The sequence below is a fragment of the Eretmochelys imbricata genome, chromosome 3 (genome assembly GCF_965152235.1).
Source record: "Eretmochelys imbricata isolate rEreImb1 chromosome 3, rEreImb1.hap1, whole genome shotgun sequence".
NCBI classification, from domain to species: Eukaryota; Metazoa; Chordata; order Testudines; family Cheloniidae; genus Eretmochelys; species Eretmochelys imbricata.
This window is the reverse complement of record NC_135574.1, coordinates 210,292,495-210,315,187: the sequence shown is the minus strand read 5'-3', so window position 1 is coordinate 210,315,187 and position 22,693 is coordinate 210,292,495. Positions and strand designations below refer to the sequence as shown.

At 47.4% G+C, this 22,693-nt stretch overlaps 1 protein-coding gene across 2 annotated transcripts; it reads right to left on the bottom strand.

The window, feature by feature from the left end:
* Window positions 1–2,082: 2,082 nt before the first annotated feature.
* CST7 (cystatin F) lies at window positions 2,083–10,216 on the bottom strand. Of its 2 annotated transcripts, XM_077812089.1 has the most exons (5): window positions 10,127–10,150; window positions 7,499–7,602; window positions 4,555–4,727; window positions 3,643–3,759; window positions 2,083–2,646 (listed from the first exon to the last, which is right to left on the bottom strand). In XM_077812089.1, the coding sequence occupies exons 2-5, from the start codon at window positions 7,575–7,577 to the stop codon at window positions 2,569–2,571; spliced, it is 447 nt and encodes a 148-aa protein (XP_077668215.1). In that variant the 5' UTR covers window positions 7,578–7,602; window positions 10,127–10,150; the 3' UTR covers window positions 2,083–2,568. The 2 variants fall into 2 exon arrangements, with proteins under 2 accessions (XP_077668215.1, XP_077668216.1); XM_077812090.1 differs by lacking the exon at window positions 7,499–7,602 and having other exon boundaries at window positions 10,127–10,216.
* Between the last annotated feature and the right edge of the window lie 12,477 nt (window positions 10,217–22,693).

Here is a 22,693-nt window from a genome sequence, read left to right as displayed (position 1 = left end):
CCTTGCTTGGAAAGATGACCTCTGCTGTGCCACGTGGTGTTAGTTACCTTAGGGGCTGCTCATTTCTGCTTTATTCCTGGGAACAAAGAAGACACATGCTGCCTATTTCACATTACATCACTGTAAGTGAATAATGGCAAACAGTTGGTTCCCCAGGGTTACAACCGATCTTAATGACAGGTTTCAGAGTAGCTAGTGTTAGTCTGTATTCGCACAAAGAAAAGGAGGACTTGTGGCACCTTAGAGACTAACCCATTTATTTGAGCATAAGCTTGTAGCTCACGAAAGCTCATGCTCAAATAAATTGGTTAGTCTCTAAGGTGCCACAAGTCCTCCTGTTCTTTTAACCGATCTTAATGTTTTTTGTAAAGGAGAGAGCGGATTTCCCTGTTGTCTGAGTGGGAGACTTGTCTCCATGTCTGTACTGACACCTACCCCAGACAGGAGTTGCAGGCATAACCTGGCATGGTGGAATGCTGTGGTGTATCGGAATAGGGTGATATCCCTTTAAATAGCTTAGGAGCCCTCTAGTAGTGGGCCCTGTCTTCTGCTGCAGAACCCACCAGCCCCCTGCCAGAGAAGCGGAGTGTGTGTATATTGTCAGTCACCCTGATTATTTGGAACCTGACTGTGCCGTGTATTCCTTGTATGTAGAGAGAGCAAAACCGTGTATTAGATTTGAATCAGAAGTCTCTGGCAATTGCATGTATCTAGACTCAAACAGCTATTTCTCTAACAAATGAGGTACTAACTCATACTAACAAGGCTGAGAACCGAAGCCTTTAAACTCAGATTACAGGCTGTGGAAAGCTGACAACTGCGAAATCTTGTTCTACTGACATGCTTAACGGCACACTTGCATCTGTGTCACAGCCATGGCCAGTTTCCATATGTTCCTTCTAGGAACAATATCACACAGTGCTGATTGCACCCAATTAACTTAAACACCCATCTATTAAGTCACCCAGCTAGTAAGCTGGGGGAGGAAGCTAGACATCTGAGTGAGTGCCAGACCACTCTAGCTACCTCCTCCCAGGATAGCAGCCAGGCATGGAACACCATAGCCTGAGTCCTACCTCCATGCAAAGTACCAGCTAACGGGGAATAAGCATGAGGTCCTTTCCAGCTACAAGAGACCAGGGATGTAGGCAGCTGGTGACCTGCAGCTCTGACTGGCTAGTATCTGGGGCTGCACCATGCATGTACTGAGACACGTCTGGTGGTCGCTTGTGACCAGCTTAGGGTGGGCATCCTGCCACAGGGCTCACGAGGGCTCAATGGGAACAGAGGCCTTTGAACTACACCAGGGGCAGGCTGCCATCAGGCAACCCATGATGTGGGTTCCATCCTGCCCCTACTCAGTCTCCACTGGCTTTGTGGGTCTGCCAGGTCTAAGTGGTGGCTGTAGAAGTGGCTGGAGGCAGAGGCCCATCTCAAAGTGAAGCTGTTTGCCAAGACGGGCGCTCCTGCTGCGGCGTGAAAGGGGATTGAGTACCACAGGCTGCCCTAGGGATGCAGGGAGGTGTTTGAAAGGAGGAGGAACTTCAGACTATGGGAGGGTGGGTCTTTTCCCCCCTCTTGTGGCTGGTCTAGATAAGATTGGAGGCTGCTACAGCTAGAGGACATAGGGCTGAGCTCCTCCAAAGGTGTTTAGGCACTTATCTCGTATTGAGTTCAAGGGGAGTTAGGCACCTAAATACCATTGACCGTTTCTGCCTCAGTCCCTTACTTCAGGCATCAGAGACTTATGGTTTCAGTGTATGTGGTGTGGGGTCTGACCCTGGTTGATAGCCCAGTGGGTTTGGCCATTCATAGTGAAGCTCTGGTGAGAAGAGTGAGTGATGAAGGGCTATCAAGTGCCCTTAGGAGCTGATTCATCCTCTTAGACTTGAGTTCTTGCCAACCCACATTTAAAGTGGAAAAGGTGAATAACTGCACATTGAACAGACTGTAGCTTAATTCCCAGAGGAATTAAAAAAAAAAATCAATCAAGTAACCGAGTTCAGTAAAATAGAACTGTGCCTGTCTTTCTATAGAATGATTGACATTTTATTCCTCTTAGAATTGGAAACAGCGTTTGCCCTACGATCTCTCAGCATGTGCGTGGATAGGTTATTGTTGATAATGTGTAAGTGCTGCCTAGTTTGTGTCACTTCTGCCACAAAGCAGCTGAAGTTACAGATAGCGGATCACCGCAGTCCATTTAGACTGTATGTGACTGTTTCAGCTAATGCAGCAAGAATCTAGTTTGCTTTCCATCTGACTGGTGGGCCAGTCTCGACTGGAGAGATAAAGCGGCCATCTACAGGTCAGATAATTTGTCAAAATGCCTTAGCTGGACAGCAGTGAACATTAACCTGATTCGTTAAGATCATGTCGCTTGGTGGGTTTTGTGGTGTAGACTTGTCAACTGTCTTCCCAAAAAGTCATACTTGAAAATCAGCCATTCATTGGACTGATCTCTTTGCAGCAATTCTTCACGGGTCTCTGCTGCGAACAGAAAACAGTACCAAAATCCTCGCTGCGAGTGCACTGAGGACAGGTGCAGCTGTGGCCGGGGAAGTTGGATCAGTGACAGAGAGCAATCAGCACGTGGACTCGCTGTAGCCAGGGGATAGTCCAGACCTCAAAATAGCATCTGAACGTCTGCAAGCAGAAAAGAACACGTAAGGCTTCCAAATTCAACCCAGGTGTCACTAATTCTCAGCCTTTTCCAGACTGTGGCCCCATGTTACAGCAGAAAAGTTTGGAGACTTTCCTTCCCTCTAGCCAGATGGAAAGGGAGGGTGGACATGACCCCCAGGCCCCACGCTGGGGATCTGCGCCCTAAGTGATGGTTAAAGCATCCGCTAAGCCAGGTTCCTGGCCTTACAAAATGGTCATTAGCCTTTCAGCAGGCCATTTAACCAGTATCCTAGCAGGAGTATATGAGGGGGTAAAGAAAATCCTTGCTTGTAGGTTAAGCATGTAGCAGTTCTTTCCCCTGCTGCTCATAGAATATCAGGGTTGGAAGCGACCTCAGGAGGTATCTAGTCCAACCCCCTGCTCAAAGCAGGACCAACCCCCAATTTTTGCCCCAGATCCCAAAATGGCCCCCTCAAGGATTGAACTCACAGCCCTGGGTTTAGCAGGCCAATGCTCAAACCACTGAGCTATCCCTGCCCCCCCACAAGCTGCTGGTGAAGTTTACACCATGAATGGCTCTCCAGGAGGGCTGGGGAAGGATGCGTGCATAATAAAGTTGCATCTGTTCTCCAGGAAACTTCCTCCCTACACATTTTGGGTGGAACTTTCCAGAGTGCTCCACAATGGCCCAGCTCTGCTCCCATTGAAGGCAATGAAAAATCCCACTCAGAACTGATAAAACCCTCTGCGTCGAAACCCTGTACACTTGAGTTTTGTGAAGGGTATGAAATGGAAATTGCTATTGTGTGTATATATGAACTGGTGAGAGTCATCCCACTGCAAATCAAGAGTGACACACAGGCACGTTTGCAGGATTGGGGCCTTATTGACTGTGATCCAATGCCTGTTGAATCCAGTCGAAAGACTCCCCTTGACTTTAGGCCCTGTACTCCCATGAACTTAAAAATGTAGCTACAAAGCAATCCCAAGGGAAAGAGAAAATGAAACTTGTTCTACTTGTTGCAGATTTTTCTTCTTCTGAAAGTCGCAGCTGTCCAAGTTGGAATGTCCCCTCTTGTCACACACTGTCCGGCCAATTTCCACATTGAGCATGTATTTCAGCCCTCTGACAACCTAGAGGAGGCAGTTTCCAGGTTAGTTAATAGAGAGGAGAAGGGGTGGGGCAGGGTGAGGAGAAGAGATCAGATGTATCCAAAAGGAGTCAGAGCATTGGGCTATGGAACAAGAACTGGGTACTTGGTCTAAACCAACTACACAGTGTGTTCTAGGTGTGTCAAACAATGCCCCTTGGGAGAATAAGCTAATACTCGGAGGCTTCAGGGTTGAGGGAGAACCTGGGATAAGAGCCCATGGTGCTAGGTGCTGTACAAACATATGTCTAAGGCCCTGTCCCAAAGAGCTTACACTGTCCAAATACAGCATTGAAAAGCAGGTGCTTAGGACAACCTGATCACTGCAATGGAACTGGGGAAGTGTCTGCTGGGAACGAGGCGGAAAACAAGATTTCATTTGTCAATCCTCCTGTGGGATCTAGGCTGAGTTACAGACCAGCACCTGAATCCTGTGGCATCTTTTACCGATTGCTTTCGAGGAAACTCAGTGCAGCAATCCTGGCTAATAAACTTTGCTTTGTTATCTTCCCTGGGGCGGGGGGAAATCCTTTTTTAAAAAGAGTCAAAATACTTCTAACTGTTGATGTTAGAATGAGCTATTTCACTGCTAGGCCTGAGGGGCCAGACGCCTGACTGAAGGCAGCAGAGTGACAGGGACAGCACCGAGATACAGCTGCTGAGTGAGGAATATGAATGCTCCTGCTTGTATTGGTAAGAGCAGAAGAAGAGCTCACTACTTTTAACTTATTTGGGCTGAGTCAGAAACATTTTCTATGCGACCAAGCTGTGTGCTTACCTGCACCATTGCTTTGGTTATACAAGACTCTTTGAATAGAAAAATGTCGTTTGAGCTGTTGTTATAGCGATAAACCCCAAAGCGAGCGGCTCTGCGAACTCCGGGGTCATTGGTGTTCATGGGTCTGGGAAATCCAGGTCTGGTGGTTGAATTCGGCTTCTCCAGGTAGAGAACTAGAATGCCAGAAACATGCTCCATTACAAACACTGTGCAGGGTCAGAGAACACAGTATGTCTCCAGGTTAACACCACTCTGCCACTACTCCAGTGTGACATCTGCCCCCTTAAACTCCCTTCTCAGAGGGGGCGTGTTTCTTATACCGGGGCTGCTATTTTGCAGCTGCTGGCTGAAAGGTGCGGTTTCATCATAATTGGTTTCTAGAAGCTTATGAAATATCCTACTTAGCTCCATGTTCAAAACACTTATCTAAGATCCCAGGACTGTTGTCTCATTGTGGATTCAATGGGAGGGTTCTCTTTTTGGAGCAATTTTAGAGGCATTTACCACTTGATAGCATCCGCTGTTCAAAACAGACAGATGGGTGCATGTGAGTGAGAGGTTATTGTACAAATAAACTAACTCAATTCACTGCAGAAGAGTCCTTTATGATAATGTATCTGCAAAACTAACACTTATTTCTAAAATATGGGAAAATGCAACATTTTCAGTTGTTTGTCAAGGCTCCTGAGAGTTTTGTAGCATGAGCAAGGGCCAGAGAAAGAAATTAAGGGCCAGATCCTTAATTGGTATAAATCACCACAGTTCTGTTGATTATGCTGATTTACCCCAGCTGAGGATCTGGCTCTGTAAGTTGCTCTCACACACAGCTTGTGCTGATTTACTGTAAACATTAAGTCTGTCTCCTCCAACTTATCTTTCACACCTAAGGCTCTCATTAGCACCAAGCCACAGAGAAAAATAAGTGTTATTAAAACAGTTTACACTGAGAACACGGTTAGATCACATTGCTGTGAAGCATGAGACACTGCACGTGAAGTGAACATGCACTTGTTACAATGCATATGAAAGAGGATACCAAATTCTCCTTTATCTGCCTACCCAGCTCTTAAGATTCTTTGCACAATTTACCTTCCCTTCTTCCAATCAAGCATGAGTTTATGCTGCTGATGGGGACATAACAAAAGAATAGAGGGATGCCAATTGCTGGGGATCAAGATGTGAAACAAGCTTGCAGTCATCTGAGTTATGAGCAGATCAAACTTTTATTAAAAAGGATGAAAAGCTCCACCTTTTTGCTACACCTCATAACTTCTAGATGGTTTGTCCAATTAACTGCCAGTGCCCCCTCATGAGGATATTTCTCATTTGCCACCAGCCACAAGTACTCGGTCTGTAGGCAGGTATTTCAAATTTGGGAAGAACTGAAAAAGGAAAGGGTGTAGAAGGGGAAGAAATCCAGATTCAAATGGAAACTGATTTACAATCTGAGGCCCCAGTCTTGGAAACATCTTATGTGACTAACTTTTATTTGTATGAGTAAACTTATTATTACATAATAAGTATTTGCAGCATTAAGCTCTTAACGATAAAGCTGCTGCAGCTCCATAATACATGTTAAAATAAGGGTAATCTCACCTTCAAGGAGTAGAAGGATCTATCCAAGGTACTTAATAGCCCCCCACTATAATGGTATCTGAACACCTCCGTTTTTGATTGTACCTCATGTCACCCCTGTGAGCTCAGACAGTGCATTATCCCCATTTTTACAGATGAGGAACTGAGGCACAGGAAGGCAAAGTGACACAGGAAATCCAGGGCAGAGCAGGGTCTTGAACCCAGGTCTGCCAAGACTTGGCTTGTACCCTAACCACTGGGCCACTCTTCCTCCCCTTCAGGATATTAAGGCAGCAATGCCCCTCCCTGACTCAGCATTGCAGAGTTAACTAGTGCCACCAATGGGATATGTGAATTAACTCTCCCTGGCAGCATCATTTCTAGGCCACTGCCCAAGGCAGGATGCCGGGGCGAAGATCTGATCTGTTTTGGCAAAACTTTACTGGCCCTGGGTGGTTGATACAGTTATTTGATAAGTTCTGCATGGAAAAACTGATGGTGTTCAGGGCTGGTGTAGATATTAGCCCTGTGTCTGTAGGAGGAACCTGATAACCTCTTCCTCTTGTTCACAGTTAGCGACCCCATTGTGGCTTAACGCTCACTGACACCTATTGAGTCACAGCCTCTTGTAAGAGTGGTAAAAGAGCTCTCTGCCTGGCTAGGGAATCACATAAAAGGCACGTGAAGAGCTTTAAATGCCCTGCCTTGAAAAAAGGGGAGGCCAGTGTCAAAAGAAGTCTCTAGACTATGACTCCAGCTTCTAACTGATCATATTGGACAGATTAAGTTTCCTTTCAGATGAAGGAAGGCTGCCCGGATACCCCAAGCAGTGGGCACATTAGAAACACATAAGTAACCTTGGAGCGTGGGGGGACGGACACAGAGAGATTGTATCTTCGTATGATTCAAAAGTGATTTGTACAAAAAGTTTATGGTTTGCCAGTGATGGTGGGCAAACCTCAAGCAGACTGAGTCTGATCTCATCTCTTGGGAGTCTCACTAGAGCAGGCTGCAACAGAAATATTACAGGCTGGTGTGTGTGTCATATATCTCAACCCCAGGCACAGGGCAACTGCAGAGTTAATTGCACTAATAATCGTCGTCGTCATCCGTAGCTCTGATATAGCACTTTTCATCCATAGATTTCAAAGCATGTCATGAAGGAGGTCAGTATCATTATCCCCACTTTACAGATGTGGAAGCTGAGGCAGAGGATGGTGACTTGCCCAAGGTCTCCCAGCAGGCCAGTTATTCCATCGGAACCAGTTTGCCCAGCCCAAAGCCCATAGTTCACGTCAAGCGATGCAGCCATAGCTACGACTCCCACACCACAACCTTCCTGGCAAGGTCAGTCCCAACTCTGACATACAGGGCCTGAGTTGCCTCTCCTTTGTGCAGAGGGGGTGTGCGGGACTGGGGAGGTCCTCCTGATGGCCTGGATTGTTCATCGATGCATGACTGAAGCTGCATTCCCTAAAATACCAAGCCACAGGTCAGAGGCAGGATGGGTCAGTGGTTAGGGCACTAGGGTGGGGCTCACGAGACCCTACTTCCAGTCTCTGCTGTACCACAGACTCTCTGGGAGACCTGGAGCTCAGCCCACATGATCAGGCTCTCTGAGCCTCAGTCTCCCACCTGTGAAAGGGAAATAAGCAGCTCCCCCAGCTCCCAGAAGTATCGTGAGGTTCTGCTGACATACTAACAAGGGTCATACACACAACAGGGCCGTGTACTGGAGCTGATTGCAGCCCAGTTGGATTTTAGCCAATAGGCTAAAGACACCTTGATAGGTTCTATACACGTAACCACGTCTTTCCTGCGTAGCCCTGTGGCTGCTGGCTAGCTGTGCCAGGCCCCATGGCAGTTTTAATGGAAAGGTTATAGCCTCACTGATGGCTGCAGGGGGAAAGGGCAATCCCAGTCCAGCCAGTCCTGGGCAGGGGCGTCATTTCAGAAAGATTCGGGGGGGATTAAGTGGAGTTAGCGTATAGAACATGTTTCAGAGTAGCAGCCGTGTTAGTCTGTATTCGCAAAAAGAAAAGGAGGACTTTTCATCGGATGAAGTGGGCTGTAGCTCACGAAAGCTTATGCTCAAATAAATTGGTTAGTCTCTAAGGTGCCACAAGTCCTCCTTTTCTTTTTTGCGAATAGAACATGCGATGTGATTCTGTCACAGCCTGCACAGCTGGGGTGGGGGCAGGGGGAAAGTGGAAGACACACAGACCTATGAGGAGTTGTGGGGAGGGGACGCAAACCGAGGTCTGGGGCGGGGCAACTGTCCCTCTTCCCCCAAAGCAAATGACACCTCTGTTCCTAGGTGTTCGCGAGACACACGACACTCTGGCTGGAGCTAGTTAACTGTTCTAGGCTCTAGTCCCACTTCTCGCCCTGGGCAGAGGAACAGAGAACAGACACGAGGCAGATGTTAATCAGGGTGCTTAATGCACGACCGGAAAGCACTCAGATAGTGCAGTGATAAGCACGGTATAACAACCTCTGTAGGCTAGAACAGACGGGTGGTCACCCTACCCAGGCAATCAAATGCTTGTATTTCCATCTCCCCATCTTCTATCCATGTCAGCTTTTACTTCCCAGATGGAGAGCAGGAAGAGAGTGACTGTATCTTGACTTGCTCAGTCCCTACCCCTTAAGGACCTGTTGTTCAAAGACAACTAGAGGCCCAAAAGCTAGAGGGTACCAGCTGTAAGGTCGCCACCTTGCCTTTGCCGGAGTTAAACACAACCACCCCGTACTAAGCCACAGGTGTCCATTCTTATATAGAGATGGGCTAAGTGCTCAGGGCCTGACTGGGTGCACTGAAATGGCCTTAAGTACTCTCCATATTCAGGGATGGTGTGGGCCTTGTCCTCCATAGTAAGTTAGAGCAGCCCTGGGGCTGCCCTGACTTGTGCTCTCCTCCCCACAGGTCCTGAGAAGTATAGAAAAGGGGTCCAGTGCTCTGCAGCCCCACTCCTCATATCCCGGGAGCAGAGCCAGCACTCAGCCCTCGGACCAGCAGGGGCGCCTCTCTGCACAGAGGTAATCCTCAGAGGCGGTTTCCACAGACTGAGACTCAGACCATCAGATGCTTGCACCCTAAATGTTGGGCCTCATAAAATTCAGATCCAAATTCTGCAGCTGAGGCCCAGATGTGATTTCTTATGTGGAAGAGTGAGGCTGGAATATGAAGCTAACCTTACCAAGCTTTGTACATTGGTGATAAGAACAGAGGCGCAAACTCAGATAGACATTAAATGTGTTCCTTGCTCGGGAAAATCTGGGCAGTGGTAGATTTGTAAGAAGAGGCCAATTTTCAATGTTCCTCTCTTACTTTGAGGAACAAGGCCACGTTTTATTCAGACGCTTAAAAAGAAGCAGACCTCTGCAGCCCTCTTCAAACCTAGAAGGAAACCACAGCTGAAGCAGAGAGCTATCAATTCATCTAGCAACGTGTTACCAGAAACCATAGGAGCCCCACTAACCTTTTCTCTGCATCAGTATCAAAATAAAAATACAAGTCCTAAAAAACAAAGCACCTTTGAAGTTACCACTCTAAAGATTTAAGGCTAGCGGTAATCAAGAGAGTTTCCTGGATCAGCAGAGTACGCAAGGAGCCAAAGGAATGCTTCATTAGAGTCTGCTAATCACTCCACTGCCAGCCTGTAATTGTTACATCCTGTCTTTACAGTTAATAATCAAGGTTGTGGAGAGGTTAGACTCTGATATAAATTAAAATCACAAGTTGACTTTAGAATTATTAGACAAGTCTCTTCAGATCACACTGTTTGATATAGGTAGGGAAATGCTATGGAGCAGTTGAAGTTACATATGGAAACATAACCCACCTGCATTCAGACAACAGCTGCGACACACTGGAGTTCAGAAAGAGAAAGACTGGGCTCTCAGATATTAGTCACACATACATCACATATACGTATATGCACAAGGTCAGCAAACCTTAAGCTTAAAGAAGATTGAAGTTATTTTCTGATCTTACCATTAGAGGTCCTGGCTAAGTTCCATAGACTTAAATAGCAAAACAGAGCCAAGCCCCAGCCAAAACTCATTGCTACCAGCTCAGCAGAGATGCAAGTGAAGAGTATTTCAGTCAGAGAACAGGCTGCTCCCCACAAGGAGGAAGATGTGCCTGTCTGAGAGCTCCCATTGGCTGCTGGAGGAACACGCATACACGCAAATTGACCACAGGTCTATCATTAACTTTATCTTCTGTTGATGATTCGACACTTTGAATAGCAACTGTATCAGTGACTCCTGGACAACATGGCTGCACCCAGGGGATGAGGGGTAGTTATTTTGAACCTTCACCTGGTACAAATGCACACAGGGTATAAACCCTACGTCCATGTGAGCATATGGAAAAAGGAAAACAGCTCTCTGCCTCTCACAGGATGTGAAGAGCGGGCGGGGCAGGAACTGACAGGGTGTCCAGCGGAAGAGGAGATTTGCAGCTGATGGGGGATATGGAGTTCCCCACATTCATGGGGGTGCCTGGGGAGCTGGAAGGGGTGTGAGGCCCAAAGGAAGGAGGCAGCATGCTAGCTGGGGTGGGGGGATGGGATGGGAAATGAGGTAACGGGGCACTTCTCAGCAGAGAGCCAGTAGAGGTTCTGGGGGTTGTCTCCAAAGTCAGTGTGTAATATAGCTCCCGTCCTGAGCGTCAGTCCACGCCAAGGCCTGCTGACGCAGGGTAAGCTGTAGGATCGGGGGGCTATGGAGTGTTGCTAACTCTTGTGATTTTAGCACAGATCTCATGATACTTGCTGTTTTCCTTAAAGCTCCAGCTGCTGGATTCTGAGGATGACGTGAGAATCCCAGTTTCTGTTTATATATATCTAAAATTTCTAGTCCTTGTGCCTGTGGAAAAAACATGAAAAGCCCCACAAAATTATTTTTTAAAAACTCAATGGTTTTTAAGCTTATCTCATGATGTTTTGGGGCTGGGTGCCTTATTTCTGAGTGCTTGGAACTGGCAGCGCTGCTTCTGAGCATACATTCATTTTAAACTGGCTGCTGGAAATCAGTGGCCAGGTGAGGGAGTGCAGCCTAGTGGCCCATGCACAGGACTGGGGCTCAGGAGACATGGGTTCTGTTCCCACCTATGCCCTGCTGCGTGGCTTTGGGCATGTCATATCGCTGCTTTGTACCTCAGTTTCCCCATCTGTAAAAGGGGGATAACATTATTGACTTCCATGGCAAAGTGCTTTGAGATCTAGATAAGAACTATGTATTATTGTTATGATAACTTACTTGCTAGGGCTTCAGTTCAAAGCTCTGCATTTCCTTTCAGAATGATGCCTTCTTCAATGCTTCAGGCAAAGTACTGAATGCAAGCCAGCGCCCTGGGCTGGGTGTTAGTGACACAAGAGCAGCTGCAAGAGACATATGGAGTTTCCTGACAGGAACAGATCAGGTCAACATTTAATAGAAGCTCTCCCAATATAAATTACTTAAAAATACCGATTTACCAGTATCGCCAGCCCCAAAAGTTCAAAAATTATGAGTGAGACAACAAACATCAGGAGACTGGCCTCAAAATCATGAAATTAAAAAAAAATCACAGGTGTTTTTGGCCTGTCTTTCTGTTGTGTGACCCCCCCCCCCGGCCCATCCCCAGCCTGCCTGTGCCCCTTTGAGTACGTCTCCATTTCAATAGACCCCTGACGCAGAGAGTCTCAGAGCCCAGGTCTGAGCCTGGGCTCTGTGACAGCCACCCCCTCGTCCGGGTGTCAGAGCCCAGACTCCAGCCCAAGTGGGGGCATCTACCCTGCTGCTTTTAGCCCCATAGCACCAGTCTCGTGAGCCTGAGACAGTGGACCTGGGCTCTGAGACATGCTGCTGGGTTTTAATTCTCTTGCAGTGTAGCTGTACCCTGTGAGACGCCGTGAGCTAAGATCAGCTGCTGTACAGGACCGGACAGACCTTTGGTTTAAATCAGTATTAGGGAGCTGGGGGCCAGGCATTCTCAGTGGAGAGCCTGAGTCTGTTTCTTCTAGGGCACAGTTTATAGCTCATCGTTTTTCTCAGGCTTTTGCCGGGTGTGAACGTAACTACAGAACAGTGAAGCCGAAACAGGTCTGGTTTGGGTCCGGAGGAGGAGCAGGAAGTTTGAAGCAACCAGACCTTTTCCCTTTTGATTTCTCTTTGTAATAGAGCTGGAAATAAACTGTCTCTAGTACTGACCCACTTGAGGGAGCTAGAGGGCAATTTACTACAGTCAGCTGGATTTAATTTTGTGTTTAGAGAGGGTGCCTTGTGATGCGGTAAAGCTGCCATGCTCCAGGCTTTGAGTCCCTTTCTTTAGAATTTTACACTGACGCCCATCACCGTAGCCTCCGTTCACCTTCCATGTAGAATCAAGAGCAAACTTTGAGTGGAGCAGAGATTTTGAACTGTTTCACTCTACTGGCAGGTTGGGCTGGTTGTCTATGGAAGACCCTGCCGTCCATGCTGGCCATACCCAAGGGCTGGTGAAATGAACCAAATTCTTGGTCTGCGTTCTTGGTGTGGTATGGCACCGGAATTCCTCTCTACCCTTCCACTGTGGAGTGAGGTATCCATCATTCCTTATAAGGAATCTCTTAGCATAGGATATAAAGAAGCAGAGTTGGTGTGCTTACGAAGAGTTGATTTATGCCCCCTGACACATCTCTTTTCTTCTTTTTACATAAAGATTGCTAATTTACAGTTTATGACGATAATAATCTCATCCAAGTGACCTGTTTATTACTGCGCTGAATAAGTTTCTCCAGTGCTTTCCCCCAGGAAGCAACAGCCAAATCATCCAGTGCTAGCATTAATTTTGCAGGTAATATTGTGTTAATCTCACCCCCAAACTCCCGCCATGTGTTCTTTCTCTTTTATTGGGCAGCTTCTGCTCAAGTGAAACAAGAAGGATGGGTCTGTGGTTGGGACTCTGGCATTGGACCCAGAACTCCTGGGTTCCTCCCTTTCCTGGATCTGCCATCGACTCCCTGTGTCCCTTGAACAAGTCACTTCATTTCTCTGTGCGTCAGTTCCTCACCTGTGAAAGGGAGGGAATACTTTGTGTCTCCCACTCTCTGTCTGTCTTGGCTGTTTAGACTGCAAGCTCTTCCTAGCAGGCACTGTCTCGTATGCTATGTAGGTACAGTGCTTAGCACAACGGGGCCTCTAGGTGCTGCTGTCATGTAAGCCATAGGCCTGAAGCCCTGGAGAACAGGGAGCTCTGTTGACATTGCTGGTGAACAGGAAGAAGAGTGGCCCAAAGCCGTGTGAGAATTGCAGATGGGCTGGGACTCCAAAGGGGAGCTCTCCGCTGGAGAGCAAGGGAAGGTGACTGAGTGGGCCGGGCCACATTTGCATTTCAGTTATGGAACAGTTTGGGGAATTTTGGTTAAAAATCCAGGGAAGTTTTGAGTTTGGGGCTTATAAACCATTACTGACCCCAGTGGGAAGTGAAGGGACAAGAGGTGCACACCATATGTGCCAGGGTCACCCTGACTGAGACTAACATCAGGAAGGTCTGGGTAAGGGAGTCAGGGTAAGGCTAAGAAAAGGAGGGGGAGAAGAAAGAGAAAAGAGTAGGTGGGGTTTTTTTGACTGGGGGGTCCCTGCCTCATGGTAGGAGTTATAGTCAGAGTCTGAGATATCGCTAGCAGTCTTCGCTGAGCTGAGACTGCTAGCAAACAGGAGGTCCGAGGCAGCTTCCAGGTGAGCTGTGGAGTAGTAGCAATGAAAGCTGAAGTCACCCCGGCTGGGTAGAGCCCCCAGAGCAGCCCTGACCTTCCAGTGTCTTTGGACTCCACCAACCCAAGAGTACATACTGTGAGTGGGGGACTGGGGAGGAGGGACATGGCTGTAATGCACCAGCCAATCACAAGTGCCAGAAGACAACTGAGGTTGGGGCTAGTGTTAAGACAGCCTGGGGCAGGGTAGAGTCTTGCCTAATAGTGTTAATTTATTAATTGCTGCTGGTTTTCCCAAATTTAGTCTGTTGTCCCCCCTTTTCCTTTCCTCCAAATAACATTGTTCGTCCTAAACCCCTGAACTCAGTGATTGTGAGTGGGGAAGTTTTGCCCCTCAAGGGCATGCAGGCCTGGGTAGTGTCCCAGGTTTCTAGATGGGGGTGTGAGGTAGTGTTGTTTAAGGTTTTTGAGAAGGAGCGCCTAGAAAGTTGAATGGGGCTGTTTTTGCAGCTGACTATACCTGGTAGAAGAGTTACAGTAATCATCATAATCATAGTGTTTGGGCCTAAGCATTAGCCATATTCAAGGCCTTAGGGTTTTTTTTATTGTTAGTAGGCAAAATGGATGAGGACTCAGGTATTTCCTTGGTGCCTACTGTGTTAAGGGAAAAGGACTTTGTTCGTTCTTTGTAAATGACCAGGGTTATAGCAAATAACAGGAGCTAGTTTTTTGCTCACAGTTCCAAGCCTCTCCAGCTAGCACTCTGCCCAAAACTCTCTTCCCCGGCTTTTTCTCACACAGGTGCAGTCCAGTGAATCTCCTGCCCCTGTGTTTGTTATCAGAACCGCAGGAAATCCCTTGGCCTTCATGGCCCTGCCACTGTCCAGGTTTGTATATATGGTCTGGTCCCTGGACAGTGGTTTCCCATTGTATCCGCTAGTACTAACCATAGAGACGTTTAATTGTTCCTTCATTTAGCCTGAATGGATGACAGCCACCATGCTCAACAGACGCAATGAGGCAGTGTGACTGACTGATGCACAACATAACAACAACAACAATTCACGTATTTGATCACAACTGGACCCATATTTTCCTCTCTGAGGCATTTTGCAGCTCATACTGGTTCCACCAGGAATAACAAGCATGTATCCAAGGATGGAATTGGCCTGTAGTATTCTAAGGAAATACTCCAACTGCTTCCACGTGGCATTCTCATTTTGCAATGCAAAGTGCAACAGTATTGTTCTTATCTGACATGTACGCTCAGATTAGGCCAGTTTCAGGTAGTGAGTCTTCTTATTTCAACCCCCTGGCACGATTAACATTGATCTGGCCCACCTTATCTGGAAATATTAACTGTTGAAACCAGTGCAGAATGTCTCCTGCAGATAAACATGATTCCCATCACTGGAGGTTTTGAAGAACAGGTTGGATGAACACCTGTCAGGGATGGTCTAGGTTTACTTGGTCCTGTCTCATCGCAGAGGGAGGCACTAGATAATCTCTCAAGGTCCCTTCCAGCCTGATATTTCTATGGTTCTGTGGTTTCTATGAAGTGCAGAAGGTGCCCTAAGGGGTGTTTTCTGCTCTATGATATCACATTCGGTAAGAGTTTCTTTAGGTGCAGGGACCCCTTGCATGAGACCGGGGCTGGGTGGGAAATCACCTTCCTGCCCTGTGAGAATTTTCAAGAGTTCAAATACTTTTCCTGTCCCAAATCAGGACAAAAAATTGAACTGCGTTGTTGTTGTTGCTTCAGAAAAGTTTTCGGTTTGAGTCAATCAAAATGTTTTGTTTCAATTTTGACCTTTTTTCTTTTTTTTTACAACTGGTTTTGTTGTTGTTGTCTAGCTTAGCTAAAATTTCAAAAGGAAAAGTCACTTTGACTTGAAAAACGAAGCTTTTTTACTTTGAAAATGTCAAAAGAGGATGTTCTGTCAATTTCAAAATGTTTTTCCCCCCAGAAATATTTCAAGTCAGGAGATTTGTCAAAACTGACCTTTTTTTATGGGCAGTTTTGGTTTCCACAAATGGGCATTTTTCAGTGGAGTAAATAGTTTTTCAAAAGATTTCCATCCATCTCTGAGAGAGAGACAGCTCTTTCAGGGCTGCATATTAACTGAAAAAGAAAGGGGAACCTATTATCCGTAGACAAACATTGTATCTGGTATAAACAAACTGTTCTCTCTGACCTACTCTAAATCTAACTTGTGAGTCTTCTGCATTGGGCTAGATTAAATAGAGGTGAATTACTTGCACTACAGAATCGTCTTGTTTACTTTCCTTTGAGCAACTGTTATTTATTGCAAGCCCTATGCGATTGTCTCTACTGATATGGATTGTTAGATGGGAGGATTCACAGTAGCATCTGATAATTTAAGAAAAACAACCACTCTCCTTATTATCTATGCAGGACTGAGCTAACGATGCACTTATCTTCATCTTGTTTTTCTGTTGAAGAAGCAAAGCGTGCAGTACATAAATCTGATTTTTTCATGCCATTTTGCATCCAGGTAGGATTTGACTTTGAAGAAATGAATCAGATTTTCAGCTGATGTAAATCAGTCCAGCTCTGATTCTCAGCTGCCAAAGTAAATCTAGAATGATGCCTGTTGACATCAGTGGAGTTACTCCACATTTACACTGGTATAAATGAGACCAGAGTTTGGCCCCATATATACAGTTAACTCATTTTTCATTTGTAGTGTTAGATGTTCCGACGGCATTAATGGAACAAGAGGGACTGCAAGAATAATACATTTCATTAACTTTTGCATGCATTTGGAGAGTGAAAGGAGCTAGTGGATGCACTTGTACTCTTAGAAAAGTTTTAATTAAGACACATTTGCCAGTGTCAATAGTTTTTTTTTGTTTTTAATCTTTTTCACGTTACCAAGCCTTCGCCAGGGTCCCCAGGGTGACGACTTTAGATGGGTTTGTTTTAATGAAGGATCTGGGCAGTGCAGAGGATTAGGGTACCGGGTTTAATTTAGAAGTCACTGAATTTCAGTGTTTGGCAGACTTATTCCTTAAAAAGCATGTATTTTTTCAGCAGAGTGCTAGGAAGGGATAAGTTCTCACCCTTTGCACCCAGGGTACGTCTACACTGCAGTCAGAGGGCTGATGGCAGCCGGTGTAGACATGTAGCTCACGTCACGACGGCAGTGAAGCTGCAGCTGCACGGGCTAGGCCCGCCCGCCCTGGGCTCAGGGTACATCCGCTAACTAGGTCAAAGTTAGCTGCAATCACACCTCTGATTGTGCAGTGTAAACACACCCTTAGAACATAAGAGCGGCCAGGCTGGGTCAGAGCAAAGGTCCCTCTAGCCCAGTGTCCTGTCTGCCGACAGCGGCCAAGGCCAGGTGCCCCAGAGGGAATGAACAGCACAGGGAATCATCCAGTGACCCATCCCGTCACCCATTCCCAGCTTCTGGCAAACAAAGGCTAGGAACACCATCCCTGCCCTTCCTGGCTAATAGCCATTGATGGACCTCTCCTCCATGGATTTATCTAGTTCTTTTTTGAACCCTGTTATAGTCTTGGCCTGCACAACATCCTCTGGCAAGGAGTTCCACAGGGTGACTGTGCGTTGTGTGAAGAAATACTTCCTTTTGTTTGTATTACACCTGCTGCCTGTTCATTTCATTTGGTGACCGCTAGTTCTTGTGTTACGAGAAGGAGTAAAGAACACTTCCTTATCTCCTTTCTCCACCACAGTCATGATTATATAGACCTCAATCCTATCCCCCCTTAGCTGTCTCTATTCCAAGATGAACAGTCCCAGTCTTGTTAATCTCTCCTCAGAGGGAATCTGTTCCACACCCCTCAGCATTTTTGTGGCCCTTAGGCTTTGTCTACACTAGCCCTTTTGTTGGTAAAACTTGTGTCGGGCAGGGGTGTGAAAAAACACACCTCGGACTGACAAAAGTTTCACAGACCATAGCACCGGTGTGGACAGCGCCCTGTTGGCGGGAGACACTCTCCCGCTGACGTAGCTACCGCCGCTTGTTGAGGGTGGTTTAATTGTGCTGACGGGCGAGCTCTCTCCAGCCGGCCTAGCGCGGCTCCACGGGAGCCCTTCCGGCGAGCCAGCTGCATCAGGTGCAGAATGTAGACACCGCTTTAGAGGAGAACGAGCTCGGCTGCTGTGTTCCCTGGTGGATGCCTTTCGCCGTAGGACTGGCTAAGACTCAGCAGTTTGGTGGGGCCACCTGCGTGCTCTGTGTTGGGGAGGAAGGAAGTCCAGGGCCGCTGGGAGAAGGAACTGAGTCAGGAGATGATTGTCCCCACTTTCCTGTGCCAGGAGCCGCCCCTCTCGCCTACCACTAGCCCTGTCCGCTTAGAGCTGCTTCCTCCTGCCCTCGCTCCATCCCTCAGCCCCGGAAGCTGGAGCCGGAGCGACTGTAGTGGAGCCCTGCCAGCCCCACAGGAGACTGTTCCCGGTCTCCCACAGCAGCAGCATGGTGCCCCGCAAGAGCGAACACGCGGGCTCTGTCTTTGCTGCCTGCCCTGGAGCTCTCGCCCTCCAGGTCTCGCTCTCGGGGTGTGTCTGCGTAGCACTGGGTGGTGCGAGTCCTGTTGTGGGGACTGCTTGAGATAGCAGGGTGGCCGTGGGGCACCAGCTGCAGCCCTGACTAGCTGCCTGAGTCCCCTGGGAGTGGGTGCAATTGCTCTCGAGGGGCTCTGCAGACACACCCGTGAATCCTCCTGGAGCCCAGGCACGGGTCACGGATGTAACTACATCCAGCTCAGCCTTGTCCCCGCACCTGCCTTCAAGTAACCCCCCACAACTTTTCTGCAGTGAAGTCATAGTCCCTGTGTCTGTGTGTGGGGGAGAGCGGGAAGCATGGCCCCTTCACCGTTTGCGACTGTGTGGCTGTTTCCTCTCTATGGAGCGGTAGGATACGCAGATTGTTCACCCCTGGCCTGCCCCTATTCTCTTTTTTTATATGACTGCACATCTCCTCCACTCCCTCACCCAGACATTTTAAATGGATACTTCAGTGACCGTCCACTTGTCTCCAGCCACAGTGGTGGCATTAAAAAGGAAACATTTATTTTACTGAGGTGTTGTTTTTGGTTTTACAGTAGCACCTGGGTTCACCTATTATTCATTTCATCCTGATGTTCACTTTTAGCAGCTCGGTGAGATGAAAAGCGTTCCACTTTTAGGAAACTTCTCAGCCCATTAATAACCCTCAAAGCCAACTGCTCCCTCCCGAAGGATATTTTAAATGTAAATTAGCAATTTGTATTGAATTCCATCTGTGGATTCCTTTTTAATTAGGGGGATTAGACTAGATCAGAGGTCACTGAACAGTGAATAGTGCAGTCAGGAGACCTGGATTTTTATTCCCAACTCTGCCACTGACTTGCTGGGCGGCCTTGGATAAGTCACTTCCTCTCTCTGAGCCTCTGTTTCCACTCCCACCCTTTCTCTTGGCTGTTTGGATTGTAAACTCTTTGGGGGCAGAGACCGTTTTTACAATGCGTCAGTGCGGTGCCTAGCACCATGGATTCCTGACCTCTCCTGGAGCCTTTCAGTGCTATTTCCACACAATGTGGGTAAGTTTCATTATACCTCTTTTAGAGGGGACACAGACAGGTGAAATGATTTACCCAAGGATACAGCTCGAGTGTGGGGCAGAAACCAGACTACAGAATGTTTCCTGACTCCTAGTCCAGTGCTCTGTTTGCTGCCACACCCAGTGTCTCTGCTCAGAATGTGAAGGTTGGGAGTTTTACTGGGAATTCAGAATAGATCTCTGAGTGAGATTCGTTAAGGTCCTGGTCCTGCAAATGCTTATTCACATAAGTAACTTTATACATGAGGGCAAGTGTCTGCAGGATCTGTGGCTTAGTGTGAAATACCAAGGAATGGTAGATACTGTGCGTGGTCTAACAATACAATACAATAGACGAAGGTTTCTACCCATCAGAGGAGTGAACTTTCGGAATAGCCTTCTAAGGGAAGCAGTGGGGGCAAGAGACCTATCTGGCTTCAAGATTAAACTCGATAAGTTTATGGAGGAGATGGTATGATGGGATAACATGATTTTGGTAATTAATTGATCTTTAAATATTCATGGTAAATAGGCCCAATGGCCTGTGATGGCATGTTAGATGGGGTGGGATCTGAGTTACTACAGAAAATTCTTTCCTGGGTATCTGGCTGGTGAATCTTGCCCATATGCTCAGGGTTCAGCTGATCACCATATTTGGGGTCAGGAAGGAATTTTCCTCCAGAGGTGATTGGAAGAGGCCCTGGAGGTTTTTCGCCTTTCTCTGTAGCATGGGGCCTGGGTCACTTGCTGGAGGATTCTCTGCTCCTTGAAGTCTTTAAACCACAATTTGAGGACTTCAATAGCGCAGACATAGGTGAGAGGTTTATCGCAGGAGTGGGTGGGTGAGATTCTGTGGCCTGCGTTGTGCAGGAGGTCAGACTAGATGATCATAATGTTCCCTTCTGACCTTAATATCTATGAATACTATCCACATTTTCATGAATGGCTTGAATGATGGATTGGAGAGTATGCTTATAAAATTTCCGGGTGGCGCCCAGCTGGGCAGGGTTGCAGGACAGGATTAGAACTCAAAACAATTTTGACAAATTGGAGAATTGGTCTGAAATCAACAAGATGAAAGTCAATAAAGACAAGTGCAAAGTACTCGGGAAGAAAAAATCAAATGCACAGCTTCAAAATGAGGGCCAGCTGGCTGGGCAGTCGTACTGACGAACAGGATCCGAGGGGTCTAGTGAACGAATGAGCTGACAATGCGATTCAGCTGGAAAAAAGGCGACTATTTTGGGCTGTATTAACAGGGGTGTTGTATGTAGGACACGGGGGGGTAACTGTCCCGCTCTACTCGGCGGGAACACTGTGTGCAGCTCTGGGCACCACACTCCAGGAAAGGTCCAAGTGGAGAGAGAGAGAGAGAGAGAGAGAGAGTCCAGAGGAGAGTGACAAAAATGATCAAAGGTTTAGAAAACCTGAGCCGTGAGGGAAGGTTAAAAACACTGGGCACGTTTAGTTTTGAGAAAAGAAGCGTGAGGGGGGGACATGATTCCAGCCTTTAAATACGTGAAGGGCTGTTCTAAAGAGAACAGCGATCAGTTGTTCTCCATGGCCACTGAAGGAAGGACAAGAAGAAATGGGCTTAAATTGCAGCAAAGGAGATTTAAGTTAGCTATTAGGAAAAACTCTCTAACTTTTCAGGGCAGTGAATCGCTGGAACAGGCTTCCAAGGGCGACTGTGGAAGTTTTTAAGAACCGGCTCGACAAACCCCTGTCAGGGATGGTCTAGGGTTACTTTGTCCTGCCTCCGCACAGGGGCTGGACTTGGTGACCTCTCGAGGCACAAGTGCCAACTTTTGTCGGCGCCGGTGGGTGCTCATGCCCCCCCCCCAACTCTGTCCCTCCCTGCTCCTATTGAATCCCTCCCCAAACCCTCGCCGCGGCCCTGCCTCCTCCCTCAAGTGCGCCGCATTCTCCCTCCTCCCCGCTCCCTCCCAGGCTTGCCGTGGGAAACAGCTATTTCACGGCGTAAGCGCTGGCAGGGAGGGGGGAGAAGCAGGACCCAGCAGTGTGCTCAGGGAAGGAGGTGGAGCGGAGGCAGAGTTGAGCTGGGTCGGGGGTGGGTCAGGGAGGGTGGGGAGCTGCCGATGGGTGCAGAGCACCCACCAATTTTTCCCTGTGGGTGCTCCAGCCCCAGAGCACCCATGGAGTCGGCACCTATGTCTCAAGGTCCCTTCCAGCCCCACATTGCTAGGAATCTGTGACTACATTTCCAAACTAGCTTTCCTGCAAGACTCGGTACAGTACGTTATTAATGCTGTAGCATATGGGCACCCTGCGTGCTCAACCAGTCCGGTCAAACTCCCATTGCAATCAGCAGGAGCCTTTCCATTGACTTCAGCGGCCGCTGAGTTGTGTGACGCAGCTTTTAGTTGTAAGTAATTCAATTGCTGGAATTAGCAGTATTTGTGTATTGCCATGACACTAATTTAACCATGAATTCTTTTATTAAATCCAAAGGCCCAATGATATTTATGCAATTGCTATAACCAAGATGAAAAGGCTTAAATAAAAAAGAATTTGCTACATCCACATATTGATAAAACATGTATAAGCATTTGATCAAGATACTTACAAACAGGCTAACCCAAGGAGTGCTTAGAGCCAACTGGCCAGCTCCAGCACAGTCAGGCAGATGTTTGCAATGACCCTTTTCAGAGTTTAGTTCTTACACCCTTTAGCAAGCAAGTGATGTCACTGTCAATTATCAGACCTTAGCTAAGCCGGATGAAGTAACTTTTTATAATACATGAAATAAACTGACCTAACCAGTTATTTACCCTGCCTGGTGCCCAGTTAACCATGTTTTGTTTCCACTACTTCAGCCCAAACTGGAGATAAGAAAGCACCAGTATTTTGAAGGATCACTACAAGTTTAACACAACAGCTCCTCTTTCCTATGAGCTCATTCTTTTTGGACATGTGCTTTGGGCCTGTTGCTCATGCTCATAGACCAACGCAATTTAAAACCATAGTTCACCCAGGTCTAATGAGGGACTGTGCTTCTACATCAGGTATATTCTTATCTGTTCAGCCCCTTGACCTCTGGCTGGAAGACTGAAAGGTGCTGCTGACTTTAGAGCCTGGGGGACATCCAGCAGGGGGTCACTTTTGAGCAGCACCGTGCTTCTGCGCTACTCCCAAACCCAGGGTCACCGCTTGTCCTGAGGAATGAGGAACTCAGTCTGGAAGGTGAGCTCAGGTCCGATGCAGATGGATGGATGGTTACAGCTATGGGGAGATTTTCAAAGGCACAGCTGCCTTCCATTTGTGCCTTTGAAATCTCCTAGGCCCCCAGTT